Raw genomic sequence first — 17711 nt, 5'->3', positions numbered from 1 at the left:
GGAACATTTTCCAGCCCTTGAGGTGTGGCCTTGAAGGGGATCATGGGAACCCCATTTGTTCTATCTGCTCTAGATCTGCTTCCCAGGCTGAGGTGGTCAGTCGTGTGCTCTGCCCCACGCCTGCCCTGGTCACTGTCTCTCCCTGGGCCGAAAACGATGGGCCAGTTGCTCAGACCTTCTCTGTCTACAAGGGGACAGCTCAGGCATTTGTCACAGTGACGGAATCTGCAGGAAGTGCACATTTGGTGACACTGCACGTGGTCAGGGAAGAGTATGGATAAGAAACTGGCAAGATGGAAAGGAGACGTGGGCCAGTGGATCAGAACCCAACCATTTCTTCATGAGCTGGTATAAATCACCCAAGGGCAGTGGCAAAGACAAAGTGAGTTCCACTTTCTGTTTAATGTCCACAAACACAGGGCCCAGATTTTCACTCTTTAAACATTTTTATTGTCAGAAAGACACATAGATGCACAAACGCAGCAGAGGGGATTCACATGCAATCGGAAATGAGTCATCTGAACACTGCACTTTGACGTTTTAAAGTCCTCCCAGATGTGACAGTCACACTTGGGCAGAATCACCTGTGAGGAGCAAAGGACTTTAAGCAACAAAACTGTAACACAGCCCCGGGCGACCAGGAAGGACGCTGTCTCTAGAGCCACCCTCTCTGGGCTATTCTCAAAATTCAGACATGTACCATGGCTCTGGCCAGCTTTCTGCTAAGAGGTAACGGTGGGTCACTGAGCACACATCCAAGAAAGTCCCAGGTACACAAAACAGGCCAGGGTAAAACAGCTGCAACGGGAAGCCTGGGCAGTGCCAGAGAGCAGCAGCTGAGGGCCATGCCCTCCGGCGCTGGGGTCGCACTGCAGGCTCCAGAGTGGAACCCAATTTCCTGGTTCCGTGACCCCTGGGTTGTAAATATGCCCGGGTTCACACAACAGTGACAGCTCAGAATGGGTGGCCAACTGCCCCTCATCCAATCTCCAGTTCCACATCAGGAAACATAGCCTCACTTCCCCTTGTCTGTCTGTCTGTCACATAGTCTTTTACCTATAAGAGTGGGAAAATCCATGTAAAAGCACACTACTCTGAAATGTAGTCTCTGACTACATTTGCCGTCTCTGAGAAAATAGCATTTGGCGAGATTCAGGGAGCCATGAACAATAAAGCATTTTTTTTTAATGTCAAAACTCCTCCCTAGCACTAAAATGAACTGCTTACCAAGAACTAACAACAAACACCAGGTTTAAAATTGGTGATAAGGGGCTGAGGATTTAGCTCAGCAACATAAGCACCTGCCTTGCAAGCAAGCAGTTGTGAGTTCGGTACCAATAAAAAGGAAAAAGACAAAATAAAATAAAATAAGATTGGTGATGCTAAGTACAGAGTGCACACCTTAACCCTAAGAATCAGTCATGCTGGTATTTGCTGGCCTTGTTTAGCTCCAGGCTCATCAAACTGAGGAAAACCATGAGTCGAAGAAAACAACACTGAAAAATGACAGCAAATACTTTTCCCTTATCAGACTCATGGTCCTAGTGACTGGCTTGCAAAATAGGATTTGCAAAGGCTTTTTATTTTTCAATTTGCATACCTTCCAAAATTCCTGTATCAATATGACAATTTTCATGCATAGTTTTATTTTAAAAAACTTTCACCAGGGGTGGTGGCACACACCTGAAATCCCAGCACCCAGGTGGCTGAGGCAGGAAGATTTCCATGAGTTTGAGGCCAACCCTGGCTACACAGGGAGTGAGACCAGCCTGAGCTGCATACAGAGGCCCTGTCGCAAAAACAAAACAAAAATCTTGTTTAGCAGGGGGTGTTGCTCAGGAGTGGGGTGCATATTTAACATGCAAAAGGTCCTGGGTCCAATCATTAGTACCAAAAAGTAAAGTAAAATCTTGTTTTCAAAGAGTGAATTCTGCAGAACTGGTGAACCGAGAGGTCTGTCGGCCCATGGAGAGGATGCCCTAACCTACCCTTAATTCAGCCAGGGGTTCAGAACAAGGCACGGAAACAACCCCAAGGTCCCCAGCTCCCACTGCGCCGGATGCTGTTGCCTCTCCCTCTTCCAAATCACTCAAGATTGAGGGAGCAGGGCTTCCTCCGTCCCGGGAAGCCCCCGGGTGTAATACAGAGTCTGCCTCCATACCTTGTTGGCGGGATTTTTGTTGTTGTTTGGTTTGGTTTGGAGTTTTTTTGTTTTTTGACATTAAAAACGCTCATTCCCATTAAACTTTGGAGTTGCTGATTTACGCCACTAGCATTTGCTTAATCTGTAGCAAAAAAAATAAAAGTAAGTATATTTTAAATTCTTCACCAAAGAGTGCGTCCCTCTTTTTCTTTTTCCCTCTGGCATCTTATCAACAATGTTGAGGAGCAGTGTTCTTCTGTCAACATTAGAGACCAGAGGCCCCACGGGTAACCTTAACAAGCAAATAGCATGAAAAACTTAACCTCTATTTTCAAAATCCAAGTTGGAAAACCGGGAAGGGAAGCAGTGAGTGTTTCCTCTCACTCATTTAAAATAAGGAAGGAAGGAGCACGGGGCACCGAGTCCTGACGTGTGCACAGAAAGCCACAGACTTCTACAGCTTGGAAGCAGCGTTTCCAGGGTGGGGTTTAGCTCGGTGGTAAAACCTCCACCCAGCATGCGTGAAGCCTTAGGTGTGATTCCCAGAACTACAGGGGGGAAAGAAATTGCTTTCAGAACTGAAAAAAGAATAAATATTCTAGAATGAATCTAGAATATTCTAGAATGAATGAAGAAAGAGAAAGAATATTCTAGAATGAATCTACAGAAACAAGACCACAAACTAAGGATCAGTGTTTTTCTACTACTAAATCTATAGTTTTAAATATGCTGTTCATTCAATAGTGCTGATACAGGAGAAAAACAAAGTCATTTTGCATTTCCTTGGGAAGAGAAGAAGGCTGGACAGCCAGACATGGTGACACAAGATTGTAATCCCAACACTCGGGCTGGAGAACCACTACAAGTTTGAGGCAGTCTGAGTTACGTAGTGAGGTCAGGGCAGCCTGAATTACACAGGGAGACCCTACCTCAGTAAAACAAAACAAAAGGTGAGCCAGCTCACAGGAGAGAAGAACCTGGAAAAACACCACACAGCGGGTATCACGTAACTGGTGGCAAATGCGACCCCATGAACACTACGGCCCTTATGGAGGTTTTCCAGACCCTCAGCCACTCCATCTTAAAACGGTACTTCCTGGTCCATGATTTGAGGTGCTTATAAATATCAATCGAGGGGGCTGGGGATTTAGCTCAGCAGCATAAGAGCCTGCCTTGCAAGCAGACAGTCGTGAGTTCGATCCCCGGTACCGATAAAAAAGAAAAACACACACACACACAAAAAATATCAATCGAGGTAGTCCTCTGAGGTTAGAGTTAATTATTTTGGAATTAAGTGCCCTTCTCTCTCCAGAAAAATACTTTAGAGATTAAAGAACATTACTTAGATGCAAATTAAAATGCATTCCTTGAGCCAGTTGCAGAAAAACTATTTTTAAAAAAACAATAAATTTCATGGGGCTAGGGGTTTAGCTCAGCGGCATAAGCACCGGCCTTGCAAGCAGGCGGTCGTGAGTTCGATCCCCGGTACCGATAAAAATGAAAAAGACAAAAAAAAAAAAAAACTATAAATTTCAGTTTTTCCCATTTAATAAGAGCAACTGTTATGAGATCAAATTAGAGCTTCCAATTTGGAATGGATAAACTTCTCTGCCTGTGGTTGCAGTGTCTCAGGGCACAGGAGATGGGGCTCACCATCCCACATGGTTTTTTCGAGAACCCTGCGTCCTGCACATCACACATGTAATGCTAAAAATCGAGGTGCTGTCTCATGATTTTCTGCCCCTTCAGCTTATAAAGTGCATCTAACCTGTCCTGATGAACTTTCCGAGATAAGAACATTTTTAGGTCCTTTCCTATTTATGGTCAAATGAAACTCACCGAACCTTCGAAGAACAAAGAATTTCCTACTCTACTGATCACAGCTGCTTACTTATCAGCCTTTGAATTCATGATGAAGCCAACAGTTTTGTTTTGTTTTTTTAAGAGAGGGTCTTGCTATGTTGCCCAGGCTGGCCCAAAACTCGTGAGACTAAGTGATCCTCCTGTCGCAGCCTCCTGAGAACCTGGGACCGCACGCTTCTGCTATGCCTGGCAAAGTGAAATTTTTCTAAATAATATGGATACTGTTTCTGTTATCACCCCAGCACTTCGTGGAATCCTGGACAGATTCCAAATAGGGTTCAAAGCTTATAGCCCAGGAGATGATTGTTTTCAATTAATTCTGCAGCCTACTGAAGCAGATACCAATTCTCTAAGACACAGTCTCTTCAAGGCTGTTTAAACCCTGATGCCCAGCCCATGTGTTGAACCAACGACAGATGTTTCTCTACTGCTTAATACAGCTGGGTTATGTGTCTGCATCAGATTATAATAGATTCATTTGAACTTGGTAACAGGTTTATAAAAGAAAGATCTAAGCTCCTCAAAACATCAAACGCAGCAGTTAACTGCCTTCTCCCCTCTTCTCCTGAATACAACACTTCCATCAAGCTACCAGCTAGTAACTACAATCAATACTGTACAGTGTGTCTCATCAAACACAAGGCAATCGAGCTCGTTTATTTGACAAGAATGACCGCTCGGAGTCAGGAATGCTCAGCAAATACTGCACAGATCAATGAGATCACATAGAAGGAGACAGGGAATAAAATCGTCATCAAGGGATAAATGACAAGACAAGCTGGAGATTTTAAAAGACAGCAAATAAGTACTGGGGTCATAAATTAAAAAGGAGAAACACTGCCCACTTCCAAGTGGAGGAGCACGGCACCTGTGGAGACTCGCTGCTCAGTCCCAGGTGGTGGGAGGTGACCTTGCTCTCCCCTCTGCACCACGCCGGCCTCCCCAGGCAGCAACCGCGTCCTACCGAGGGGTCCTTCACTGTCATCAAAAAGTGCACTGAGGATCCTTTCCCAGGACCAGAGCTCTCTAACTCTGCTGGCTTTCGAGGAGCGTAGGGAAGACAGCTGTTTCCACAACTTGAGGCTGAACTCACCCGAGAGCCAGCTGGATGCTGGGCTCAGTTTGCAAACGAGCGGCCCACTGTGAGCTCAAGCCTGAGTGGGGAGGCCCTGGGTCCCCGTCCGGCACCAGAAGAAAACAGAGAGCAAGAGCGGCAGGGAATCTCATGTCCAGGTCCCTGAGTCTCAGCCCACACACTGAGCCCAGTATGGTTCTTTAGAAAACGCATGGGGAGAGCACGATACTCAGGGTCCAGGAAAGGGTCATCGGCATGGCGAGACCAGTGACGTTTCTGACGACCCCTGGCACCAACCCCTCCTGACACAGTCAGTGCCCCTGGCAGTGTGCAGAGCCCATGGTCCGCAGAGCCACGCTGCCGACCCCACAGCCTCCGCCTGCGCAGTCTGAGCCATGGACGCCACGCTAGAAATACGTGCTGTTTTCATAATGCTGGTCCTCCGGCGCCTTGGGAAGGGCTTGTGCCCCATTCCTGACAAGACAGCCGTCCCCGGACACTGTGATGGCCACATCTGTGGAGTCCCTCCTGCTCGGGTAGCTCTCCCAAGCTAGGTCCCCATTCTGCTCGGCACAGCTGTTCACGTGGGCCAAGGGCAGTGCCCTAGGGGGACAGCACTGCTTCTCCACACAGGCCTGGGACACGCAGGGGCTGCTGCACACCTGCAGGAAGTCCCCATGCTCCGAGGACTTCCATGAGTCCTTGCTCTCGAACTGGATGGTCACGCTGTGGATGCCGGCATTGTGGAAGATCTGCCGGACCTTGGCGCTGGTGTCTTGGCACGCTTTGTCCTCCTGGTGCTTGATGTGCAGGGTGGCAATGATCTTCCCGCTCACAAGCTCCCACACGTGGACTTCATGCAGGCTACTGATGCCGGGCACGGTGGAGAGTTTGTTCACTAGGACAAAGAGCAAAGAGCCACTGTGAGTGCCACGGCCAGTGTGGCGCCCTGGTGCCTGGCTCCTGACACACAGTGCCAGGCACTACACACATCTGGCACCCACCACCTTCTCTCCTCTCCAGGGTCCGAACTACACACTGCCATCCCTGAGCTAGGCCTCCAGGGCAGGAAGTTTAAGGAAGAGAAAGGCCCAGGGCCACTGAGCACAGCAACCCAGGACAGCACAGGGGATCTCTGTTTGAAAAACATTCCTTTGGCAAGAAGGATCCAAAACATTTATCAACAATTGTAGGGCCTGGAATTTAACCCAAATGGTTCGGGTCACACTCTTTGTAGTAATGAAAAAAACAACAGCGAAGCCACAAGGAAACTGTTGAACCAATCACACAGCAGAACAGAGTACAGCTGTTAAAACCAAGTTGCATATTTAGGACTATGAGGAAATGCACAGAGGTAAAAGAAAAAGCAAATGGCTAAGCTACGTACACAGCGTGATCTTTGCAATTGTTGTATAGTGTACACAGAACAAAATGCCAAGAGTGGCAATTTCCATGGTGGACTTAAAATAGACTTCTAATGTGGCTTTTCTGCCTTTTCCGTATTTTCCAAAATCAGTGTATATTTCAGAGACAGAGTGCCTGGGCGTGTGGGCACAGACTCTACCAACAGCTAGAGCTGGGACCCCAATAGAGTGAGTGTGTGACCTCAGGGATTTCCCCAGCCCTGCTTATCTGAAAACTGGACGAATACAGAGAGTTCTCCCAGGCTTATGTTAGGAACAGAGGCAAGCTGGTATAAACACTTAGCACAGTACCTAGCCTGCGGTAAATTATGGTGGTCATTTCAGTCTTTCTAAAATCACATTGTAAGGCTGGCAGGGTGGCATACACATGTCATCTATCCCATCACTCAGGAGGCTGAGGCAGGAGTGCCTCAAATTCAAGGCCAGCCTGAAACACAACGCCGGTTCAAGGCCAGCCTGAACTACACAGCAAAACTCTGCCCCATAAATAAATAAATATTTTTTAAAAACAGCTTGAAAGGGGCTAGGGATTTAGCTCAGTGGCATAAGCACCTGCCTTGCAAGCAGGCGGTCGTGAGTTCAATCTCTGGTACCGATAAAAAGAGAAAAAGAAAAAAAAAAGTAAAAAAAAAAAAAACAGCTTGAAAGGCAGGTGGTAGACTGGGTACCACCAGTTTTCTGCGTGGGTATCTTGTGCCCCCACTGGGAAGCAAACTAGAGCCTGGGGTGGCACAGGCACCACCCCTCTGCTCCGCTGCAACCTCTCCCTCCGACCACCTGCATTCCCGACAGACAGCACTACCGGAGAAGAGGCTGAGAGAAAGATGCTTGCAGCATGGGGAGAAGAGTGCAGGGGTGCCACGGGCTCTGGCTAGGGCTCCACAGCCTGGCACCATGGCACCGTGAAACCCAGCCCTGGCCGGGTGCACCCATGCGCTGGGGGCGCCACTGGGGTGGGGTGAGTGCTTAGCATGATACAGCTCAGCAGCAAACAAGAAAAGGCCATGCCAAAGTCACCCTGCAGCAGGGGACAGGAAGCCCCAGCCACATGATGTATCAGCACCCAGGACCACGTGAGCAGAATTCCAGGTGTGCAACCTGACCCAGCTCTTCCTGCCTCCACTCCACTCCTGGCTGAAGCCGAGGTAAATAAAACAACAGGAGACACCTCGGGGAGGTCCTGTTCGGCAAAAGCACAATGCCTGCCTGGAAACGGGGGACAGCATCACCCCTTGCTTCGTCACTCTGTATCTGAGGGGCTCCCATTTAGGGGGCCCACAACACCAAAACCCCGTACGCCACGATGCGTGTAACCAACGTGAGCTTCCGACTTCTACTCAGGCAAAGCAGAGACAGCACTCACTGACCGACACGGGAAGGGCCTGGGTTGAAACCCTGTCCTTGTCACTGCGCTGAGAGGTATAGCGACTGTGTGCCCATAAAAGCTGGGATCTACACTAGGAATCATTTGAGTTTCAAAAGAAAGCAAAGGAATAAAAACCAAGTTCTTGCCCGGCATGCCTGTAATTCCAGCACTCAGGAGGCTGAGGCAGGAGGGTTGTGATTTTGAGTCCAATCTAGGAAACTGAGCAGCTAAGTAGAGACTCTGCCTCAAAATAGGGGACAGGGACCTGGAGATGTAGCTCAGTGCAATCTTGAGTTCCAACTCCAGAGCTGCAAGAGAAAAGAACAAGCCTGGGAGGAGCCTGGGAGGAGAGCCACCCATGCACTGAATTCCCAAAACCACAGTGAAGAGTCATGGGAGGGAAGGACTTTGGTTCCTGCAGCTGTGAATCACCTTGCAAGGCTGCCAACCGTGGGACGGGCCTCTCTATTGCTAGGCAATTCGAGTACTCTCCAGGATAAAACCACATACTGTCTGGGCATGGTGGCCCAGCCTGTAATCCCTACACTTGGGAGGCTGAGGCAGGAGGGTCACAGCAGTTCCAGACCAGCCCGGGCTACATAGCAAGACCCTGTCTCGAAAGGAAGAACCCATACACTGCCCCTGCGCCCCTCAGACTCTCAGTCCCTGCTACTCACTCAGCTCCTCCATGTCGACGCCTGGCGGCACCATCTGCAGCAGGATGCTGGCTGTCTCCTTGATCAGCGGGAAGGCAGAGGACAGGATGATGATGACCATGACAATGGTCAGGCTGGGGTCGATGTAGCACTGCCAGTTACACTGCTCCCCGTTATTCAGAGGACGCACATAGAATATGATGGCCGTAATGACCACGATCACGGAGCCCAAGGCATCACCCATCACATGCAGGAGAACCCCTGCGAGAGAAGAGACACGTGAGGGGCGGGGCCAGGGTGCAGCCACCCAGTGTGGACACTGGGGGCTTCCCACTTCTACCTGCACGGCGATGCCAGCTGCTCCTCAGAAACAGACCCAGGCCACACCCAGCACCCCAGAGAGCCTGGGCAGAGGGAGGCCAGCAAAGGAGACTCGGCCATTGGTCACCTTGCCACCACCAGAGGCCACCAGGCTGGGAGAGAAGGGCTGACCAGGGCATCCCTTCCTCCCGTCCTCCGGACTACTTCAAATGCACAAAGAGGCAGAGATGCATGTTCCTCCCCACTCTGTTCTCGGCCTCCCTTCCCCAAATCAGTCTGTGGCCCCGAAAAAGGGACTCCATTGAGTTCCCGCTGCCCAAGGAGCCACTTGGCAAAACAAAAACGAAAATTCTACAGTTGGGCAGGGTGGCACACACACCTGTACCCCCAGCACCTTAGAAAGCTGAGGCAGGAGGATCACCAAGAGTTTAAGATCAACCTAAAATTACACAGTAAGACTGTCTCCAAACCACCAAAACAATTTTAAGTTCCAAAGACACCATTAGAGGTAGTCATTAGACCATTATCCTTAGATCACCTCTAAGGACAGGAGCTCTCCCTAAAGGCACCCAGGGTGGCCTGGGAAACGCACAATCCTCAGCCAAGAGCAGACATGTAGAGACCTCACTTGCCTGCTGTCCAGACTCCTGTCCACAACCTGTTGCAACCCCAGGGGGACTCGGGAGAGCTCCTGCAGGAGGTCACCTGGGAGACCAAGATGACTCCGCAGACCTCCCAACGGGTCGCCTGATTCATCGCTGTGCTCTGCTCCTCCCGAGCTTCCCTAGGTCAGTCAGGAAACCTCTGCCCCTGCCCTGCCTCCGCTGAAACCGAAAGACCTGGTGTGTCACCGGCTGGTAATCGGGCAGGAATCAACTGACAGTTGCTAAGGGTCCCAGGGCTCTGGAGAACTGGGTGCTATGGCTTCGGGAAAGGCAGTGCCTGGGTGCTGGGCACTCCCAGAAAGTGTTGGAGGTGAAGGGACAGAAAGGACCCTTCTTAGTGGAGGAAACGAGCGATAAGGAAATGATTCAGAAAGCCATTTATTTTCAAGCAGCGCCAAGATCACTGTTCACTGTCAGAACTCAAGGGCTTCCTCGACAGGCAACTCCTTCTTCCTGTCTTCCAGGCTACTTTAAAGGCATAAAGTGAAGGCAGCATCAGTCCGTCCCGACACTGTCACAGCCTTTGTAAAGTGCCACGTCCGATCCCACACAGAACCACGCTGGCACAGAATCAGCCAGAGCACAGCATGCTGAGAAGCTGGCAGGGGTCACGCTGGCACGCGGCACTTCTTACCGCTCTCTATTCTTTTTTTTTTTTTTTTTTTTTTTTGGTCTTTTTTCATTTTTACCGGTACCGGGGATCGAACTGATGACCGCCTGCTTGCAAGGCAGGTGCTTATGCCGCTGAGCTAAACCCCCAGCCCCGCCTGCTCTCTATTCTTATGAGATGACAGCAAGGCGGGGACAAGAACCAAGGACTGTTTCCTGCTCCCCAAAGCCCCAAACGTTTCCTGAGCAGACCCGAGAAGGGGCAGCCTCGTTTACACCGCAGCAATGGAGCCATCCAGCCCAGTCTACACTGGCCAAAGAAGCGGAACCAGGAGCAACGTGCGGTCATGGGAAGAGTCCCAGGTGTGCAGCAGGAGTCCAGGACCTCAGTCCCCTCTGCTGCTGGCCCAGGCGGCCTGGGGATGCTGCCAGACTCCCTGGAGCCCATGCCCCCATCTGCAGTGAGAAAGCGCCAGCCCCCTTCCTCAAGGCCTTTCCAGCTCTGGGTCCTTCTGTGGCCCCTCCCTGGGAGGCAGGGACACCAGGCCCGGGCACTGCGGGCACAGTTACTCCTGCTTCTCCCCAGCTGCTCAGCAGCCTCGGCCTCTGCCCAGTAGGAGCCTGAGAAGCTACATGACGCACCCATGGGAGTTGCCTGGCGCAAAGTCCAAGCACCAAAATGCTTGGCTGGCTGCCACCCTTGAATAAAAGAGGCAGAGATTGTGTGGGGAGGCTCAGCCCTTGGCCTCAGCCCTGCAGACCCAAGGTGGCTGAGCAGGGGCACCCCTGGCAGAGGGAAGCCAAATCCTAGCCTTTCAGCCACTGGATCTTCACCTCCATCCATCCCTGTGGACCAAGCTCAGCCAGGACCATCCGGCTCTCTGCTACTGCCTCTTTCTATGCAGGAACCCTGTGAGCTTTGGGCCAAACATCAGCAAGACTGGGGCTGGGGCTGAGGGTGGGCGCAGTGGGGGAGCTAGGTTCAATCCTCGGCACCCACAAAATTAGCAAAATCATCCAAGTTTCCCAAATTAGGCCACAGTATCCACTGATCTTTTTTACCTCTGTCCACACATGTGCCCTCTCTATAACCTTTGCAGCACAAGGCGAAGATCACTGACACACCATGCTTGGAACAGCTGGAGGACTGCCAAGGTGACTGTCACCTCAAAATCGCTCTCTTCCCACCCCCACCACATACCTTCACACATACCCATAAAACTTACGAAGAGCCTTTAAAACGATGATTTAAAGGACGATGATCTTTCATCACAGGTTTCTCAAAAAGATTCACTACCCACGCTTTAGAAAGTTCCCATCACATTAAAAATATTTAATTCATTTATAATTTTTGGGGACTCTGTATTACTGGTGTTTTGTTTCCTACATTTTCCTATAGTTTATTCTGAGAATCACTTTATAAATCAGAGAGCATACCTGAATTATTATTATTATTTTAGGTTTTTGGTCTTTTCTTTTTTTTTTTTTCTTTTTTTTTTTTTTTGAGATGGGGTCTTGCTATGTAGTACAGGTTGGCCATGAACTCACTGGGTAGCCCAATCTGGTCTCTAATTCATAGCAATTCTCCTGCCTCAGCCTCCCAAGTGCTGAGCTTACAGGCATGTACCACCATGCCTGGCTCAAGTTTCATAATATTACTGCATCTCAGCCCACCAGAGGCTTCCCCCACCCCAGCAAAGCACAGGACAGGAAGCTGATGCATTGCTTCACCTGCCCTAAAGTCCACAGTCTGGCCAGGGTACCCCACCGCAACCCTCCAGAGTTTGCAAGCAGTGTCTCTGCCCCAGGTTGCTGATCTCAAGGAGCAGTGAGAAGAACGTGACTCAGGTGCCCACCAAGTGCCTCCCCAGAATGCCTTTTGGGCCTATAGTGGAGGTTTTAGTGGCTGGAGAATCGCTTCACAAACGCAGATTACCCACAGATATAACCGGAGCCTCAGCGCTCCTGCCACTCCCACAACCTCTCCTCTTCCTAAACTTTATGGGAACCCCACGGGCGGGGCTCAGCAGCATAGAGCCTGTGCCTAGCACGGGATGGAAGCACTGAACCCCCGAAACCAAATAAACATATAAGAAAGAAAGGAAAGGAATCGTACTGCATGTGCGCAAAGCCCGCGGATGGGAGAATCCAGGCCCAGAGCAGCAGCCTCTGAGATGGTGGATCTCGAACCAAGATAAATGATTAGCACCGAGTCCCTCCCTTCCAAAGCTGCGATTAGGCAAGAGCCAGGTCATCACCTGTGTGGGCACCTGGCCAGCTTCAAACGCACCGGCGGCGCCGCGTTCAAAGCCAGCGGCCCTTGGGGGTCTCACTGACCCAGACGCATGGGAGAGGGGAGCAAACGGCCGGCCTGCGGGCCCTACCTCGGATATTCAGGGCTTCGGACTTCTTCTTTTTCACAGCCTCTTCCGGCTCAGGCGGGGTGCTCAGGGAATCACCTGCATTCAAAGAAGAGACCTTGTGTTGTGTATGAGTTCTACAAGCAAAAAGAACCAAAGGACTCAAAACACAGTTCTGTTATTCGGGACACCTAACTAGCCCAGCACCCCTGTCTCTGCACCCACACCACCCACAGCAGGACGGGCGCCTCGCGAGGGCCCCGTCCTCCACCTCTGGCCCCTACTCCACTACCTTTCCGGTAAAACCCAGGAGGGAGCCCGTCCCTACCCCCGCCCGAGCCCACGGTGTCCGGGGACAGAGGCCGGCAGAGAGGAGGACAGAAGCAAAGTTCAGAGCGCAGCCGGGCACCACGTTGCTCAATAGGAATCGATTCTCCCGCAGGGCGGGGTGGCGGGAGGGGAGCGCGCCGCGAGGGGCCAAGGGCCGCGAGCGCCAGGGAAGGGAGGGCGGTGCAGGCAGAAGAGAGACAGAGGGCGGAGTGGGGGAGCGGGAACCCCAGGATGCCACCGGAAGGCACCTGCTACATTGGCGATCACCGTGGCGCCCTTCTCTAGCGCGAGGTCCGGGCCTGGGGCGGGCGGGGCGGTGGGCCGCACAGGTTCCTCGGCACCCCCGGGCCCCCCCAGGGCGTGGGGCGCCCGGTCCTTGTCCCCGGGCTGCCGGCGAGCGCGCCGGGCCCGCGAGCAGCAAGAGAACCACGAGGCGCAGTCCTGGAAGATGAGCAGCCCTACGATGTTGACCGCCAGCCCCAGGGCGCCCACCACCAGCACCAGGAACGGGTCGTCCACGCGCTCGGGCCGCGCCAGGCGCAGCACGGCCTCCACGAAGATGGTGAAGCAGAGCGCGGCGAGGAACACGGCGTTGCTGAGCGCACCCACCACCTCGGCGCGCACGTAGCCGAAGGAGGCGCGGATGCCCCAGCGCGCGCGCCGCGCCAGGTAGCGCGAGGTCAGGCCGACGCACAGCGAGATGAGGTCGGACAGCATGTTGAAAGAGTCCGACAGCAGCGCGATCGAGTTGCCCAGGTAGCCGGACACCAGCTCTGCCACGAAGAAGCTGGCTGTGAGCGCCAGCATGGCCCAGAGCCGGCACGTCGCGCCCGAGTAGCGGCCCATGGCGCGCGCGCGCGCAACGCCGCCGCCGCCGCCTTTTACGCGGGGCCCGGCCCCGCCCCTCGCCCAGCCGCGGGGCCCAGAGTGCGGTGGCCAGGCCTCCCGCCGGCCGCCCCCGCCCGATGTGTAGCCAGCCCGCCTTCTGCGTGCGCGCCCTGGTGCCCTGGGGCCGGGGAGACGTGCCCGGGTGCAGCCGCGGGGCAGATTCCGCTTGGACAGGCCTGGAGCTCGGCCCCGCCTAGCCAGCCACGCCCAGGGGTGCGTCGTGCTGTTCACGGGTCACACTGAGCACACCCTCATTCACCCAGTGCCCGACCCGCTGTCACCCGGGGGAGCCTTTGGAGAGTGGGCACCCCGGCTGGGCACATCCTCTTGGTTCTCCGGAGGAACCTGTTCCCGGGGAGGGCCCTGGGGCAGCCCAGGAAAGCCCCAGGACAGCAGCACGCTAAAGCTGGGACCTCTACAGTGTGTGTGTCCCCCCCCCCCCGCCCCGCCACCTGCCACCTGTGTCCTGGCTCCATTCACCTCTGGAGAGGGCACTCTCCTCACCCAAAGGTCTGCTGCCCGCGGACAGGAGAGTTAGGGTCCTCTCTGTTGACCCACGTGGTTTCTTCCCAACAGGCTCCTGGCCTAGCAGGCAGCGGAAGTGGTCTCCCGAGAGCCAGGAGAGCCTTGTCCAAGCCCCGCCTACATCCAAGACCGCCCCCCTCCCCTATAAGCAGATCTAGAATGCAAAGTGTTTGTCTCTGGTCGGCTGGGGCGGGGGGAGGTGGCTACAGGATTTTAGTCTGTTTGCTTGTTTTACGCTTATCTCATTCCACAAAGGATCTAAGGTAGAGTCTGATAATCTCGACCCTCCCTCCCTCACGCCAAGCCTTGAACTTCACACATTTTGGAGGAAAAAAATTCATTTTGGACTTGAAAATATCTCACTCTAAAAATCCAGAAGCCTGGGGCTGGGATTTAGCTCAGCGGCATAAGCGCGAGTTCGATCCCTGGTACGGGGGGGGGGGGGGGGGACCACCCCCACACAGAAACAAAAAATCCAGAAGCCTATCTGATGGCTTTGCACCTGTAGTCCCAGATACCCTGGAGGCTGAGGTAGGAGACTGCAGGAGCCCAGGAGCTCAAAAGAAAGCTTCAGAGTCCAGTTGCGGACATGCCCTGCTCTAGCACCATCATTGTGCTGCCGGAGAAGCTCAATTCTAGGGTCCCTGGGGACCAGGCCAGATCACCCTTGCCCTGAGGGTTCCGCCTTCCACTAGACAAGCCCCAGACTTGGGAAGCTCCTTAAATTCCCCCTACACCTTGTGCTGAGAACTGGAGGAATTGATCACTTAAACAGTGCTCTTAAAATTAATGTTTAAATGGTTAACAAAGAGGAAGTAAGGAGAGAGGGGCTGGTGGGAGTGTGGAGGCTGTGCGACCTGGTCCAGGTGCTTCATCCTCCCGGGCTGTTTTCCCTGCTAGAAAATGGGAAAAAGAAGAGGAATCACAATAATGATGAGCTCTATGATGGATGTGTGAAGTGCTTCCAACAGCTCCCGGGACACAGCGAGCGTCCGTTTGTGAGAGCCCCTGTTACTGGCACAGGTGTGTGTGTGTGTGTGTGTGTGCGCGCGCGCGTGTGCGTGCATGTGTGTGTGTATGTGTAGAACCCAGCGGAACAACAGTGACAGCTACAACACAGAGACACGATGTGCTCCAGGGCAACAGTCCTCATGGCCCCTTGTCTATGGGGTGTCCAAACTGTGGGCACCCTATGACATCTGACAGGGAGCAAAGCCTGGGAGACGAAAGGGCCAGGCTTCGGTGACTCAGAGCCAAGCCCGTAGCCATCCTCACTGAGGACATTTCCTTGTCATTCACAAGGCCAGAAAGATCTGCAGTCAGCAGAAAGTTCTGGTCTCCTTATCACTCCGGTCTGCTGCACCCATCGGCACGCTCCATGACAGAGGCCGATAGCGAGAGCCATGTCCTAGCCCAGGGGTGGCCTCTGTGGGCCCAGAAAGCCAGGGGCCAAGGGGCGCCGGTCAGAGCATGTCATCAATGTCTGGTGCTCTGCCAGGTTCCAGGTCAGGGTGGCAGCTGCAATCGATAAACTACACTGTAGAAAAGGTTTTCACTAACACACTCCCTATACCTGTGTGTGTATGTGTGTGTGTGTGTGTGTGTGTGTGTGCATAGCCATGCACACAAGTGCCTGTGTGCATCCATACGTATTCCCTTGTGACCTAAGTTAACCAACAGAAATTTAAGTTGCATTCTATGATCGACAGTAAACTGTGAGAACTCAAGTACTTCTGTGCCTTGAGCTCCTGCATGGCCCAGCTCTGTGCTGAGGTCTTTATAGGCATTGCCACACAATTCTCACAAAGCCTGCAGCATATTTTCATACTGCACACTATGTTTAGGTGAAGAGCCTGATGTCAGTGATGTTGAATGGCCTGTCCGAGGCTGGACAATCCACCAGTGAAGGCGTGAGGTCAGGTGCAAGAATTAATCCCTAGAGCCCTATTGCTTACAGGTCCCAAAGGAAGCTGATCTCTGTAATGCTTGTGCGCTAACAAACGCAAGGACGATTTACACTCACCCTTTACAGGTGCAAAAACTTATACACCACAACTCACAAGGACCCTACAAAGCCTTTCCATACTCCTGTTTGTCCCAGAAAGTAACAAAGCATTGTTTGTTTGGGGAGCTGAAAAGGCAGTTAGTTATCTTTGGGGCTCTTCCCCACCCGGCAGTGGAGAGAATGGACCAGATTCTTATTCCAAAGAGGAAAAAGCTCTTTCTCTACTGCAAGTCTCCAGTTCTGCTGGGAGTGCAGAAGCACCCTTAGGTGTGTGCCCTTTGCACGCCGATCCTCCAGGGCTGCCTGCACTGGGGGTGCAGCTCAAGGCTGTGAAGGTCTTGGGTTTAATCCCTAGCACAATACCAAAGTATTTAGAACATTCTGGTTCTCATAAAACCATCTATTTTTCCTTGGTCCAAATAAACTACATGCCTTCATTAGCTGAAGACTAATTAGCTACCAATTAAGAAAATATTTTACAAATGCAAAGCTATTTAAAATCAACTCTCCCTGTGGAGACCCCAAAGGTCTCAGTTTCCACAGTGTCCCCTCTTTGTGCCCCAGACTGAACTGTCTGGAGTCCTGCGGCAGAGGAGAGAGAATGGGGTGTCGGGGTTTCAGGATCTCCTCCTGCTCCCACACATGCAAGAGGCAGTGCTGAAAGCTGAGGTGAGCCCAGAGCAGGCTAAGACCTTGGCTTCTGACCGCAGTGTTTGGACCGACTGATCACCAACCACATCTCTTAGCAATCTGTAAAATGCAAACTCGAGCCAGAGACAGCGGCATATACTTCCTCGGGAGAAAGATCTCAAGCTCCAGGCTGGCCTGAGCAACTTGGTGAGACTGTCTCGAAATTTTAAAAATGTAAAGGCTGGTGATAAAGCTTAATGGTGGAGCACTTGCCTGACAGGCAAGAGAACCTAGATTCAGTTCCCAGAACTGGAAAAAATATATGTATATAACACAGTGTATATGGTGGTTTTGAACGGTAAGATAACGAAGTTATGAATAAACAATAAATAAACAGACACTGGAGAGGCGGAGATGGAGATGTGGATCCCTAATCTGTGTGAGCGCTAGAAAGCAGCTTCTGTGCCCAGAGCAGTCTAAATGGACAGGCCACACTGGAGCCCCCTGCTCAGTCCTGGGACACAGAAGCGTGCTGTCCCTAGCCTATAGTCCTCTGGGGAGGTGGCAGGACCCTCAAGGTTGAGGCCTAGAGCAGGAAGTGAGGTCGGTCACTGGGGTCCTAGAAAGGGGCTATGGGGTTCCCTGTGCTTTCTACCTCTTTCTGTGCTCCCAGGCTTCCTCCAGGACACAGCAGCTCCAGGGCTGCATTACCATGCACTGAACCTCTTAAACCATGAACAAAAAAAAAACTGCCCTCCTGATAAGCTGGTTCTGTCTGGCACTGTGTCCCAGTGACAGAGCTGACTAATGCAGGTGGGCTATTTCCATGTTAATGCCTGCCTTAAGAGAGG

General features: G+C 52.3%; 1 protein-coding gene across 2 annotated transcripts; it reads right to left on the bottom strand.

The window, feature by feature from the left end:
• Positions 1 to 427: 427 nt before the first annotated feature.
• On the bottom strand, positions 428 to 13686 carry Slc30a10 (solute carrier family 30 member 10). Of its 2 annotated transcripts, XR_010043270.1 has the most exons (5): positions 13061 to 13686; positions 12507 to 12581; positions 8549 to 8788; positions 2162 to 5979; positions 428 to 1789 (listed from the first exon to the last, which is right to left on the bottom strand). XR_010043270.1 is itself a non-coding variant. In XM_003474528.5 (4 exons), exons 1-4 carry the CDS (start codon positions 13656 to 13658, stop codon positions 5489 to 5491), a joined length of 1404 nt encoding a protein of 467 aa, XP_003474576.1. In that variant the 5' UTR covers positions 13659 to 13686; the 3' UTR covers positions 428 to 5488. The 2 variants fall into 2 exon arrangements, 1 of the variants encoding a protein (XP_003474576.1); XM_003474528.5 differs by having other exon boundaries at positions 428 to 5979.
• Positions 13687 to 17711: the final 4025 nt, after the last annotated feature.

This window comes from Cavia porcellus, unplaced genomic scaffold (genome assembly GCF_034190915.1).
Source record: "Cavia porcellus strain 051 isolate PalLab524CR breed Dunkin Hartley unplaced genomic scaffold, mCavPor4.1 scaffold_26, whole genome shotgun sequence".
NCBI classification, from domain to species: Eukaryota; Metazoa; Chordata; class Mammalia; order Rodentia; family Caviidae; genus Cavia; species Cavia porcellus.
This window is presented reverse-complemented; position numbering and strand designations above follow the sequence as displayed.